The sequence below is a fragment of the Elgaria multicarinata genome, chromosome 6 (genome assembly GCF_023053635.1).
Source record: "Elgaria multicarinata webbii isolate HBS135686 ecotype San Diego chromosome 6, rElgMul1.1.pri, whole genome shotgun sequence".
NCBI lineage: Eukaryota > Metazoa > Chordata > Lepidosauria > Squamata > Anguidae > Elgaria > Elgaria multicarinata.
Window position 1 is genome coordinate 60,796,408 of NC_086176.1, and position 13,766 is coordinate 60,810,173.

At 38.1% G+C, this 13,766-nt stretch overlaps 1 protein-coding gene across 4 annotated transcripts in view; it reads right to left on the bottom strand.

Annotated features, from left to right (window-relative positions):
* The window catches only part of CSNK1G3 (casein kinase 1 gamma 3), a 71,272-nt gene that overhangs the window by 37,631 nt on the left and 19,875 nt on the right, over positions 1-13,766 (bottom strand). For all 4 annotated transcript variants that reach the window (XM_063129481.1, XM_063129482.1, XM_063129479.1 and 1 more), the window contains exons 5-6: positions 11,466-11,506; positions 3,369-3,438 (exon numbers count right to left, since the gene is read on the bottom strand). In XM_063129481.1, the coding sequence (XP_062985551.1) occupies positions 3,369-3,438; positions 11,466-11,506 (111 nt within the window). The remainder of the gene's footprint in view (positions 1-3,368; positions 3,439-11,465; positions 11,507-13,766) is intronic.

Genomic DNA, 13,766 nt, shown 5'->3' on the forward strand with positions numbered 1-13,766 from the left:
AGTCTCCAAACGCTGTTGACCCTACAGGCGGTTGAAGAGAACTGAGGGGATTAGGCGGGAACCCCTGAGCGTGGACGGTGGGGGAGGGGTTCCCGCCTAAAACGTTTTCAGCTATAGAAGTTTCCGAACCTGGCCCTGCGCAGGCGCAGAGCCCATATGTGTGATGCACAGAGATCACGAAGAAGAATATATGGTTGGTCTGAAACATCCTAGCAGTTTGTCCATGCCCTCAGACTGTACAAATTGAAAAGTATCCATAATAACATGACAAGACTGTACTCTAGTTCCATCCTTATTGGTTTCTGTCAAAACTGTAGCATTTAAGTCAGAACTGATGTGAATAACTTTATCAGCAAGTTAAGTAGCAAGACGTTGAGAGTTCCAGCTTTTGCACACCACAGTCTACACCAAGAAAGACTTTCACCATCTGAAAAAGCTGACACTGAGCATACAGCAGGGAAAGCAGCAGAGAGTTCTCCACCATGACACTAAACCAGGGCTAAGTCAGACAAACATCTATCTTGTCTAGTTAGGGGATGTACCAATACTTCAAATGCCCGCTGGAGTCTGACCCCATGATTTAGCACCTTCTTATATAACCAATCCTTTTATTGGTTATAAGAGCTTGCTAAGTCATTATTACAAGCATCACATGCCATCCCCAGAGACCAACTCAGAGAACTAGATACTATGAACCCAGCAGGACTGAAGATCTGAAATCTCTCACAGTCCAACAAAGCCAAGGGAAACATGCATTCAGCCGAGATGCCCTCCACTTCAGCAACCTGCCAGGATTGATTCCATTTAAATCAAATTGATTTAAAACATTATTTGAATTGCTTGTCTGAAGAAGTCAATTTTCAACCACAGTAGCCATAGAAACAAAACATTACCAAATGGGGGCTCTTTTACAGTGCTGCTGCAATGCTAGGTATTCCCTTCTACAGCAGAGGATACCTGCAGCAGAAGTTTCCTCAGGAGTCAGGACTGCAAGAATATGTTCTGTTCATTATTGGTTTCACTTCATATTCCCCTCCTCTATCCCTTGCATTTATATCCAGACTCCTCCTCCTTTTTCAGATCTAGTCCATCTCCCCAAATTCTCTATTCATTGACCTTTGCACTTAGAGGCAAGGGAAGAGGGAGAGAGCATGCATTTATGTACACGATCTGCAGTGCAGAATCGGATTTATCAGATTATCTCTCATCTCCATAAACTGCTGCTAACATATTCATAGAATACAATTAGAAGTTGTATCATTAATATTCATGGAGATATCTTTGACCTAGGCTCTTTTTTAACTAATTGTTTTAAGAGAATTTCAAAGTCTGATTTATATCATTGATTTTTATCAACCCTGCTACCTACCCATCATATGCATGCTGTAGGCACCTTGAGATTATGAAGACCATCCAGATGATCCTTAGTTTAAAAAGACTGATTCTCCTACAAGGCTTCTGACTTGACTACATACCATGGTCCTTGCACATATTATAGTTAGGATAAAATGGAAGTGAAAAACAGGCCAATGTCTTATATTGCCATGAGTAAAAATATGGCAGTATTTTCACAACAGATGAATGACCAGATTTGGATAATAGATACATCCAGTAATTCAAACTAATTAGAAAAACTGTCCATATATCTAACTGAAATCCATCTCTATGATATGAATAGGAACAAAGAACACTCATAACGCTAATAAGCTGAATTTCATTTCGCTGAATACCATCTTCAATATACTTTGGCACGTAATTTCTTTTGCTGTCAAAATTAACATCCAATTTTTTGTTCATAGAACTGCAATCTGGACATCATAATTACCCTATTTCTTCGATTCTAAGACACACTTTTTCCCCCATATAAACATCTCTAAAAATGGGGTGCGTCTTAGAATCGCAGGTGCGTCTTAGGGGTTTTTTTTCTGTTGGTGGTACTGAAATTAGTGTGCATCTTACAATCGATGGCGTCTTACAAACGAAGAAATACGGTAGTACAGTGGAAAACACAATGCACAACAATGCCTTTATGGAAATTCACTATTGTGGTTCGAACTCAAGTAGCCCAGTTAAACAATTCCTCTCCAATCAACGCCAACTAAGGTAGTCAACTGCAATAGGCACCTGCCTTGCTTACAAAAGCAGTAGCATAGCAGAAATCATAAGAAGTGGATTCATCACGTTTAGAAGCTACCTCACTCATGGGATTAAGTGCTTGCTCTGTATGAAAAAAAATAACCTGAACTGACTAAAAACTTATTTTTCATAACTACTATGACATAGTTTTTTGTCGTTTTGGGGAACATGCAACATAAGCAAGCAGAATGCATAATCTAGATAAAACTTCCATGTATGTGTGTGTTCATGCTTTTTTACATGTAAAGCAGCACCTTAAATTTTTGATATAATCAAGTCCTTTGCAATGTTTCACTAGAATATAATTAAAGACACTAAAGACTAAACAATACTGAAAGAAGTTAAAAGAGGCACAGATATCATAAACAGATATGAAAGAAAGAAAATATGCCTTTTGCTCCAAACCACACTGGAAATACTTAAATTATGGCTGATCCTCTTTATTAAAATGGATTCCATATAGATTTCGATGAGCTTTAAACTTTACAGGGCAATTCTCAGTTTCTCTATTGTTTCCAAATGGAAACAATTAATTGTATCTAAAGTAACGGAAGTTATTAATTCCCTGAAGAGGAATACTATCCAAGTTTACTGTGCAACATCTTGTTCCACGATTATGATTTCCAAAATGCTAGATATGGGTGTGAATACATCTTTATTCATGGCCAAAACCTGAAGCATCTTCTGCAAACAGCAGCTACCTAATTAAGCTGTACTGCAGTTTGGTTTTTGTATTATACTTGATAATACTCACACAGGGCCAACACCAACACATTACAACCACACACAATTAAAACCCAACAGCTCCTTCAGTACTGCAAGGCAGCCTAGGAATGAGCTGTGAGGAAAGAGGTGCTTAACTTTCCCCTGGCAGCTGTTTGTCCTTTGAAAAGTCATCTTCTAAACACCCTCACAAAGTAAACATAGATGTCGAATACTGGCAGGAGCAGAAGCAGTTTGCTGGGTTGTTTCAACAGAGAATGGGTCATCAGGCTAATGTTACATGTCGCTGCAGTGAAATGTCAAAGACTAACAGAAAAATTGCACAAGTTATTGTGATCATGAATATGTATGAAAAACATTAATCATATGAATGTCTGGTAAAACACACAAATATTCCAATTAGCACACATTTACATTTCAAACAAAGTATACATTTTTATACACCAATATATAAGCTTGTTTCTTTGTAATAATTCACACTCCACCACAACTTGCTAAATTATACTCACCTCCAGATCCTAATTGCTTGTAGAATCTGTATTCCAAGTGTAGCTGTGGTGCTCTTGACTTCATTGGCTCCTGAAGAGACCAAGATTTTAAACTATGAAATCTAAGTTTTCAGTGAAACATTTACATTAATATGACACTAATACAAAGTAAGATGATTATGCTTGTGTGTACAATTAGAATAGGACTATGAGAAGCCTCTCTAACCTCTATATGTTTTCCTTCTCATAAAAGAGACCCAAGACATTTATTGTCCCTGGAACAGTACAAGATTGATAATGCAATGATGTTTACAACTCCGTTTACCTGTATACTATATTACATACAGAACGCTCCATTACAAAACTGTTCTTTCAACAAAGAGTTCTCATAGACTTGGGGCAATAAGACCCATGTAAGTAAAAGAAGGAAACATTAGGATTCCAAAGATAGGATTAAATCATATAGAATGTCAAAAAGTATCATAGTGAAAGAATGCAAGCCAGAAACAGGCAGGAGAAGCATACGTGTATGCACACATGCAACTTCCCATCTGCTGCACGGGTATCTGCAACAAGTGATATAACCACTATTCGTTGTTACAGTGATTGTCCTCCAAGGCACACAACTGTTTGTAACATAAAAACCTCAAACTTATGCCTAAATAAATGCAGTATAGATAATATTTTGGCCTGTTCTTTGATCCTCTGAAATGCGTAAACTATGCAGTGATGTGATGTGGAGCAGAAAATTCCCCATTGCTTTATTTTTCTGCAAAAACGTTTGTTTCATAAGTTTGTTACTGACAATGAATGAATACAGAATGCAAATACAACTTGAGGAAAGCTTGGCCTTAAAAACTGTAGAGTGGTTGTCAGCATATCATGCTCAGTTCTTTGGGCTGCTGAAGTGCATTGTCAAGTTTTCAGTACCTTTGTTTTTTAAATATAAACATTGTAAGGGAAGAATATGCTATTGTCTTTGAATTTTTTCACGTATTCTCATAAAAAAAAACTACATAACACAATCGCAGTAAGCGTCCTTTATTTATTTTTCCTTTAAATATTTCAAGTCAAATAATTGGTGGCATATTAGGATAAACATTAACATGGGGTACTTTGTTTTAGTTTTGTTGTTAACCAAATACAAGTAAACCAAAGACAAATACTAAATTAGTTCACTCTCTAGGCCAGCCTCCCCCAACCTGATACTCTCCATATGTGTTAACCTTCAACTTCCATCAGCCACAGCCAGCATGAGCAATACTACAGTATGCTGGAGATTGCAATTCAAAACATCTGGAGAGCATCAGTTTGGGGAAAGCTGCTCTCGGGCATCAGAAAATTTTCCAATTCATTTTTTCCAGAAAACCTACATCACTAGAAGTGCAACTCCTCCCATCTTTCCAGAACCTCCAGCAATCCATCCTTTCACACCATACCAGTTATAAAAGGAATGCATGCTGTGTTTTCCCCTCTATCAACAAGACAGACAAAGATCCCCATGCCCAAAATCCAAGGCCTTAAATACCACCACCAGAGTAACACTGCTGGAATATCAAGAACACCAGACAGTTCAGAAAAGTTTCTGTGGGAGGGATCATAAGAAACCAAAAAGCTTTGGAAGATATAAACCAATACTAGAAGAGAGGGAACTACTGGGACTCAATGCTGAATCACAAGACTCACTAAGAAAGGTCAGGTAGAAGCTCACACCACATTGGCAAGTGCTTCTATCTCCTATAAAGGCTTACACCACACTCTAAACACCACATGCTTAAAAAAAACTTTTAAAAAATGCTTCTCTATTCCTAACCACAAACCTGGTAGAAAAGCAATTCTTGATCAGATCAAGAACTTAAATGGCAATGTAAACAACTACTGTATATAACACTGAATGGGGAAAAGAAGATTGCGCCATATTATTCATTGGCAAAAGGACTAGTAACTTTATCCCTAAAACTATCTTACTACTACTCAGCTGGCACAACAAAGCACAAGAATGTCTTCACCTAGTGGAAGTTACTGTGGGTCTCTGGGCTTATAGCAATGCAAGAAGGATAGTGCTACTTCAAGTCTTTAGCACAGTACCACAGGGGGTAGGAAATTCTAGTAACATCTTGGGATGCGGTCAGCCAAAAGCAATGGTTTGATACTATGTAGCTTCAAAAACCACCCAGAAAAAAGTGCAACCTTAATAAACCTTTTCAGAACAAACAGGAATAAAAAACCAGGTAAAATTATAGGTATGATCATACTAATAAAACAGAAATTATTTTAAGGGTCCTCCTTGTAGTAGAGGCATGGTATTTTCTTAAAATCATTCTCTAGTTGCTGATAAAGGCAGTTACAGTGCAATCCTATATATGTCTACTCAGAAGTAAATATCATTGGTCCAGTTCACACAATCATCTTAGGTTAAACAAGTTTAAGCCGTGGCACTCACCAGGTGCAAGTTGCACAATTACCTGCCCTGCCTCAGCTTGTTTCATGTGAACTACAGTGGCATGGCTTGTTTGCAGGAAAAACAGCCCTCAACTAGCACATTAAGTTATTTGAGTGCTGGTATTGACATTTAAAGCCCTAAACGGTTTGGGGCCAGGTTATTTGAAGGAACGCCTTCTCCCTTATGTACCTGCCCGGACCTTAAGATCATCTACAGGAGCCCTTCTCCGTGAGCCCCTGCCAAAGGAAGTGAGGCAGGTGGCTACTAGGAGGGCTTTCTCCACTGTGGCACCCCGGTTGTGGAATGAGCTCCCCAGAGAGGTCCGCCCGGCGCCTACGCTGTACTCCTTTCGTCACCAGCTGAAGACCTTTTTATTTTCTCAGTATTTTAACACTTAATTTTAACTTAAATTTAAATTTTACTTTTTTAACTCTGTATTTTAATTTTATATCAATTTTGCTGCGTGGTTTTTATCCTGGTTGTGCTTTTAATACTGTATTTTGTATTTGTGCTTTTAACCTGTTGGTTGTTTTATTATGGTTTTAATTTCTGTGAACCGCCCAGAGAGCTTCGGCTATTGGGCAGTATAAAAATGTAATAAATAAATAAATAAATAAATAAAATTGAGGGTAGTTTCCCCCTCAAACAAGTCATGCTGCCTCGGTTTGGATGACATGGCAAGGTGATTACGCAAATCATGCCCAGCATGCACCACGGCTTAAACAAGCCACTGTGGCTTGTTTAGCCTACGATGATCATGTGAAGCATGGCACTGGGTTCAATGGTCCTTATATCCAAGTAAGTGTGCACACAATTGATTGCAGCCTTAAGGTGGAGGGGAGGGGCCCAGAGCAAGCAAGAGATAATGATATTATTTCTGGTAAAAAGATTTTGGCACTAGTATGCTATGATAATGAATGGAAAGGATTGTGCATGTAGTTCTGAGTAAAAGCAGAACTACCCAGAGAATCTGTTTAGATGTGAACTATATAATATCAGAGACTTTATTTTTTAGTATTTATCATCAGGGTACTATGTGCCATTTCCTGTAGGCAAGCAGCAGGGTGTGAAAATTTGTACTGTTGCTGCATCTCGCTGCCAGAAACTGCTTGGAGAAATGCTGGAGCCTCTGGGAAGCTGCCAATACTTCAGTGTTGCACCAACCATCTGAGCAGTAGTGGGTAGTTTGAAAATATTAATATAATTCATGTTAATGTTAACCGCCCAGGGAGCTTCAGCTATTGGGCGGTATAAAAACGCAATAAATAAATTCAGTTTAGCAAAAAAAAAAAACCTTTGATGAAGTTTAATTAGATTAATTCAAACCATAACATTATATCCAACTCATATTATCCCTTTATGAACTAACAATACCTAAACATTAACTATCTCAAACTGAATATTCTGACAATTTTCATTTATAAACATTTATTCATTAAACAAAAAACCTACAGTTTACAAAAAAGTACGGAAATTGGATGTTAAGGCTCACAAGCCTTAACACCACATCCTCCCTAAGAAGGCATAAAGTGCAAGTGAAATTCTCATTCTCCCAAAGCAGAAAAACCATGAATGGAGAATATGATACGCAGAGGTAGCTATGGAAAACTGATGACCAACAACTTAGAGCCATCAACCTGAAAAATTGTTCCACTGGAATTAAAAATCACTGATTAATGCTGGAAAAACACAAGATGATACAGGGAAGTATTCTATATTAAGATAGGTTACAGTTTTCTATGTTAATTATTACAGCTCATTTTATGCTACATGCTTTTTCTTCCTGTTTAGATCTCAAAATAGCAGATTGTAATCATGTTTGTGGTCAAGTTTCAAGCTTGTATTTCCATCTCTATTTTCTCAAAAGTAACACCCATTGAATTTCCTTGGTTCTTGAAAAGCACCATACTTGCTTTTAGATTTGCCAATCTCAGGACTCTATGTGTGCTATTATGCCTGCTCTGTCTATCCCTATAGTTTCCTGCAAGGCCCAGCCAGGGAAAGTCAGTAAATTAAACCCAGGGATGGAGGGTGGGATTCCATCAAGTTCAGCTGAGACTGGTTGCTGTAGAACATGGACCTGCCATGAGAGGTGAGGCTGGGTTATGGTCTGTTAGTCCCTGCGTTTGGTAGCCCGCAGGAGCACCTGCCTCATAAAGCGAATGGGCACATGAGAACTGTTATTATGGTCTTCCACTTTGTTAGTCTTCAGTAGTCTGTAGTCCAGAAGAGGGAATAGTGTTATGTGGTTGGGTTCAGTCTAAAGTATCACCAGGGGTCCCTTACTCACTGCATCTGATCACAAAGAGATTGAGGATTTACCCCAACTCTGTAATTTGAAGTTACTAGGCCTGTTGAAAATAGATTTTAAAACATAAGCAGGGAAACAGAGAATACCCTTTTTAACTTGTTAAACCAATGAAAACATGCCACACAAGAAGTCTTAAGATATGAATGGTTTATAAAGAAAAGTAAATGCAAAAGTACATTGGATTCAGAAGTGAAATATCAAACATGCAATGATTAGAAAGAAAATACATGTGTACACTATGCAAAATATACTAGTTTTACTGTTTCTAAGGCCTATTAGAAAAACAGTGTGACTAGGCCGAAACCAATGTGTTAGACCCAAAAGCACTTTGAAAGGTTTCAAAGTTGTACTTAAAACTTACACTGGCCCAAACTAGTTAAATGAAGTATCTGAAGGTTTCAACTTCATAGCAGTATGGTCCAAACTCTTAGAAAAAAAGGAATGGAGCAGTGTGTGTGTAGGGGGGTGGGGGATTAAAAGGAATGTATAGCTACCTTTTCCAAAGAGAGTTCTGAAGACCAGGTTATCATGGACCCAGATGAAGGTTGAAAGAGATCTGTCCTAGAATCCAGGGTGTAGAACTCAGCAAAGTGCAAGTGGGGAAAATTAATCCAGAAAATATTTTCAAATGAAAAGTGTTGTGAAGCCCAACTTTCATCAGTGAGCAAAATCAAATAGGGGGTGAAAACTACACCAAGCTGTTCAGCAGCCAGGTGCCTTGCTCAGAGGAACTTAGCTTGAGGCAAGATAGCCCAAAAGAGTCTCAAAGCCAAAGGAAAGGTGTCCGAAAAGAGGGCTCTTCTTCTCTCAAAAGGAAGGCAAGAACCAGGCTGAGTCTGCGTCTTAGACTTCAGGCAGCAAAACTCTCTGGCCTTAAGGAAAGCCAGGCCTGCTTATGAACTAAAGTTTCATTTCCATTCAATTCCATAGCTTCCTTGTGGTAGGGTCTGGTCATGCTGAGGGGTTTGCTTGTCCATGTTCACACAGATACACACAGACACAGAGGTCATAGAAATTCATAGCTGCTTGCTGCATCTACTTTACTCCAGATGGCAGTTATTCCCTCTTCCACCTCCTCCTCCTCCTCCCCCTCAACATTCTGAGTGCTGCATTATGAGCTTCCATAGGCTTTCATTAGCAAAAAAAATTTTTTTAAAAAAAAAGTAAATTGAATTTTAAAAAAAGAAAAGCTATTCCATCAACTAGAAGATCAAAGGAAATAGAAATCATTGGGATTTTAATTAGATAAGGTCTAATTTTCTCACAAAAGGTGGATAACAATAATTGCCAACAAAAATCTTCATATCCAATTTGTTTGTTTTTTTCTACTTCAAACTGCCCTCCTTCCCTCAATCTTTCACCAATCTTCTTGAAATTTTCAGAGTATGTAAAACCAACATTTCTGTCTGGCACATGTAAATTTCAGGAAGATTGGTGGAACATTTTTTAACTTATGTATGTTAGAATGACCAACCCTCGTTTACCCCTTTTATCACGGCTGAATGCTTTTTTCCTGTCAAACCTTAACTAAGGATGCATGGCTGTGCGTCCTTAAATTAATCAGATACCATATACACTTACATTGGTTACAAAAGACTGGTAGTTGACAGATTTGTCAGATAAAGTAGGAAACATCAAGATTTATATTAAGATTTTTCTGTAGTTGAAATCTTATTATTTAGTTATTGTTAGTTCACAAAGTGATGACATGAGTTGAATATAATTTAATGGTTTGAATTAACCTAATTAAACTTCAATATTTTTTGGTTAAGCTGAATAGCATTCAACCCTTGAGATGAGATCGTTATGTAAAGCTTATATTTGCAAAGTATCAAGACAGTATTGAAACGAGTAATCTAATCAAAGAGTTCAATCTATCTAGAAAGGTGTGTCATACTTTTGGACTTTAAGGATTTTTTTAAAAAAAATTAGCTTAACTATTGCCACTCTGAGACCTCAATGATATAGTGCAGGGTACAAATGTTTGAATGAATAAATAGTTTTCTTGAAAAATAAATGACTTTAACCTTTGGCTATATAGCTACAGCATGGAAAAGTTTAAAGTATCTCCCACAATAGGAATGTACACCTTTTAGTGCAACAGAAATAGACAACTATTGAATATTGCCCAGAACAAGCAAAATTCTCTGCCTGCTCCTCAACCTGGAAAGACTTGTCTATCGATTTTGTATCCGACAATTGCTGTTCCTCAAGCTTTTGATACCTAAGATACTCTATATTTTTCTGAGTTAAAATTGGATAAACACTAGTCTTAAAATGAAAAGAATATAAGCACACACCTCTACACACACACCACGGACATGCACAATATACAGAGATAAAAGGGGTGTGGGTGTGGGTGTATGTGTATAAAGACACCCACTTGCATTTCTTACAAGTTGATAGCCCAATTAACATTGCCTCGCAACATCTGCTTTCCTCTTTATCCAAGTCAGTCATGGTTCAAGGAATGCCACTGCATTTTCTGGACATTTAAGACTCCCCAACAACTATAGCACAGATTGCGTCAGTGTCCCAGTGCATATTTACTCACTTCCCTGGGATTATATAACTATATATTGGCAGAAACGATGAGGGTGATAATAGTTGCATGGATGGAATGAGGGATGCCATGTGGTTTAATTTCTCAAGGATCACTTTAGCCCCTCTAGGACACATCAGTGTGCCCAGAACATACTTTGGGAAATTATACAGTGCAAAGGGATGCAGTAAAGAAAAATAGAGCAAACATTTTCCCCATTGTATTTATACAATTACCAAGCTATCAAAGATGGAGTATGGTAGTGCTATGAAAACATAATGGGTAAGTCACTCCAGAACAAAAACAATGCTCACTTTTTAAAATAAAATGGGATAATTATACATTTCTCTCATCCTTATTAACAGTTAAGATATTCAGATTAGAAGCCTGAAAACATATTGCTTACAGAGTTGTTTTATGAAGTCATCCATTTGTTTAACGCAGTCACCAGATCTAGGTACACAAGCTGTCAATGTTCTCATCATGTGATATATCCAGCAATGTAATTTTCAGGGAGATATTTATTTATTTATTTATTTGGGGGGGGGGGGGGCGGTTGCAACTCAAGGAGCTTTCAAAATTTTCTAGGACCCAGACTGGGGGAAGGGTGTGATGAGAGAAGACGAAACTTATCCTGCTTATACCACTGAAATACTGTAATACTGCAAACAGGGCAATGCCACAACCCTTGTAAGAATGATATGTTTGAATACATCGTCAAGCAACTCTTTTATTCCAAATAAACCAAACCAGTTAAAAGCAAGCATAAACTTTTGAAAATCTAGGAGTTTCTATTTCAAATATCAACTAGTGTCAACTTACCAGCTTAATTGCCACATATTCATTTGTATATAGATTTTTCCCTTAAAAGATAAAAGACAAGAATGTCAGACTTCATACTTTTGGGTTCCAAGAAAAAAAGTTATTACCAAAAGAAGTTGATGAAACTGTGCAGTATTAGTTTACCTCAATAAAAGTATTCTATTTGTCAAACTGTCAATGAAAAATAAACATTTCATGAGTGCAGTATCAAACTGTACTGGAACTAATTACAGTGAAGCAACTTCAACCATTAAGCAAAACTGATATCCAGTAACTGACAAGTTAACAACAAACACTTTTGTACCTTGATCCATTGTTTAGCTTATTACATCAATATTTGAAATGTATTGTTATTTTTAAAATGTATACTCTCATTTATCTTCTGCTCATAGCAGCTATCAATTCAACACATACAAAACCACACCATGTTTACAATTACTAACAAATCTACGAACATTGGTTTGGGTCCTAACTTTAATTCTGTGAATAGAACAGTGTTTGTGGGAAGGGGTTTCCCACCTCCCACTTCATTCTGTAATCTCCAAAAATCTGTTCTGAGGATTGGGAACCCTTAGAAATAGTACCCGGGGGGCGGGGGGGGGGGGCTGCAGATGGAAGGGAGTTTGTGGAAACTGCCTCCCTCCTACATCAGTAAAGGAGCAACCTATAATCCAAGCCATAATGAGTGGATAATATCTGAATTTTGTTAATACACCATTAACTATGCAAGCTTTTGACCAATGTAAAAAATGTGAGTTACACGAAGCTTAACTGATTACTCTGAACCCTCAATTTTTCCTGATTCACTTAATGTTTTAGTCAGTAATTAAAATAATTCAAAATAGTATGCCAGTACATAAAAATTCTAAGCAAGCCTAAATATGTGTAACACTTAGTTTTAAACTATAACTCTCTTAAAATTTAACTTAGTTTTTCATCACAATCCATATGAATCCAATATAATCAAGAGCCTTATGTTAACTTGAAGTAGTTTAATTTCTAAAACTAAAATTAATTTCAACATTTATAAAGTAGGACAGTATCATTTAAGTTTGATAAGAAATTGTTTGAAATGAGTGTCCTGTCCAATAAATATTTGTTTAATGTTAAAACGTTCAGACTATTTTTTGCATTTCCTCTTTCCTGCTTTTGCACTTGTTATATTCATGTTCTGTAGCTGCCTTGAGATTTTAGGAAAGCAGTGTACCAATTTCTAATGCAGACAAAATTAAAAACAAACAAGCCTCCCCACAAACCCCAAAGTGACTCCACTCCCAGTGTTACTTATGTAGAAACAAAAGAACAAAGAGTTAGAGCAGCAGAGAACAGCCAATGGGAGGGGGAACAGCACGAAAGGGAAGACAAGATAACAAGGGGATTCCAGACAAGCACCCTGCTGCGTTCGTTCAGCCGTTGCCTGCCCCACGTGACTCACGCAATGGACAAGCAAAGCTGACAGCGCACTTGGTCATTGTTTCCAGGACATCCTTGAAGTGGCGGCCAATGACAATTTACTCATTTTTCAATCTCCGCATGCAGGGCAGGAGAGGGACAAGTGAAGCTTGCAATTCACTTGCCTGGTGCTTTCAGGAATCTGTCCATTTGTTGCTCACCCTCCCTGGTGGAGAATGTGACGGAGATGAGCAAGGTCAGTGGAACACTTGACCAGCACTTTCAGGAGGCAGCTAAGTTCCAACCACAGGGCTCAGCTTCTCCTGGAAACACCAATCAAGTGTGCTCCATTCTTCCCTCACCCTCCCTGCATGGAGAAGGTGAGGGACACGGGCCCCACCCACTGATGTCATCCAGCCCCTGGAACCGGTTTGATTTTAAAGCCATACATGTTGGTGGCCATCCCTACATTTTATGCCAGCAAATTTCATAGTTTAACTATGAGTTTTGTAAAGAAGTGGTGATAAATCTCTTTTTCTCCTCCACATAAAGTGGAGAAACCAAGCAGATTGCTGGACAGAGGACTCCATTCCTCCCTTCAACAGCTTCTTGCTACTCTATGCTGGGCATGGAGGAAGCAAAGTGCTGCCCTTGTAGTCCAACACAGAAACCAAAAGGGCCATGGAGGAGAGGAAGTTCCCTCCACTCCTGGCTCCAAGCATAAAAACCAAGCCTGACAAAGTTCATATTTGCCTTTTTAAAAATAGCCTCTCCTCTACCAGGCTGAGGAGTAAAAAGCAAGCTAGTACCTTTTATGGACTTATTGACAAGGCTGTATGAGATACTGTTTTACATTTGATGTAATGACTATCAGTTTAAAAGTTTGGTTAGGATAGTTGATGACAAAAT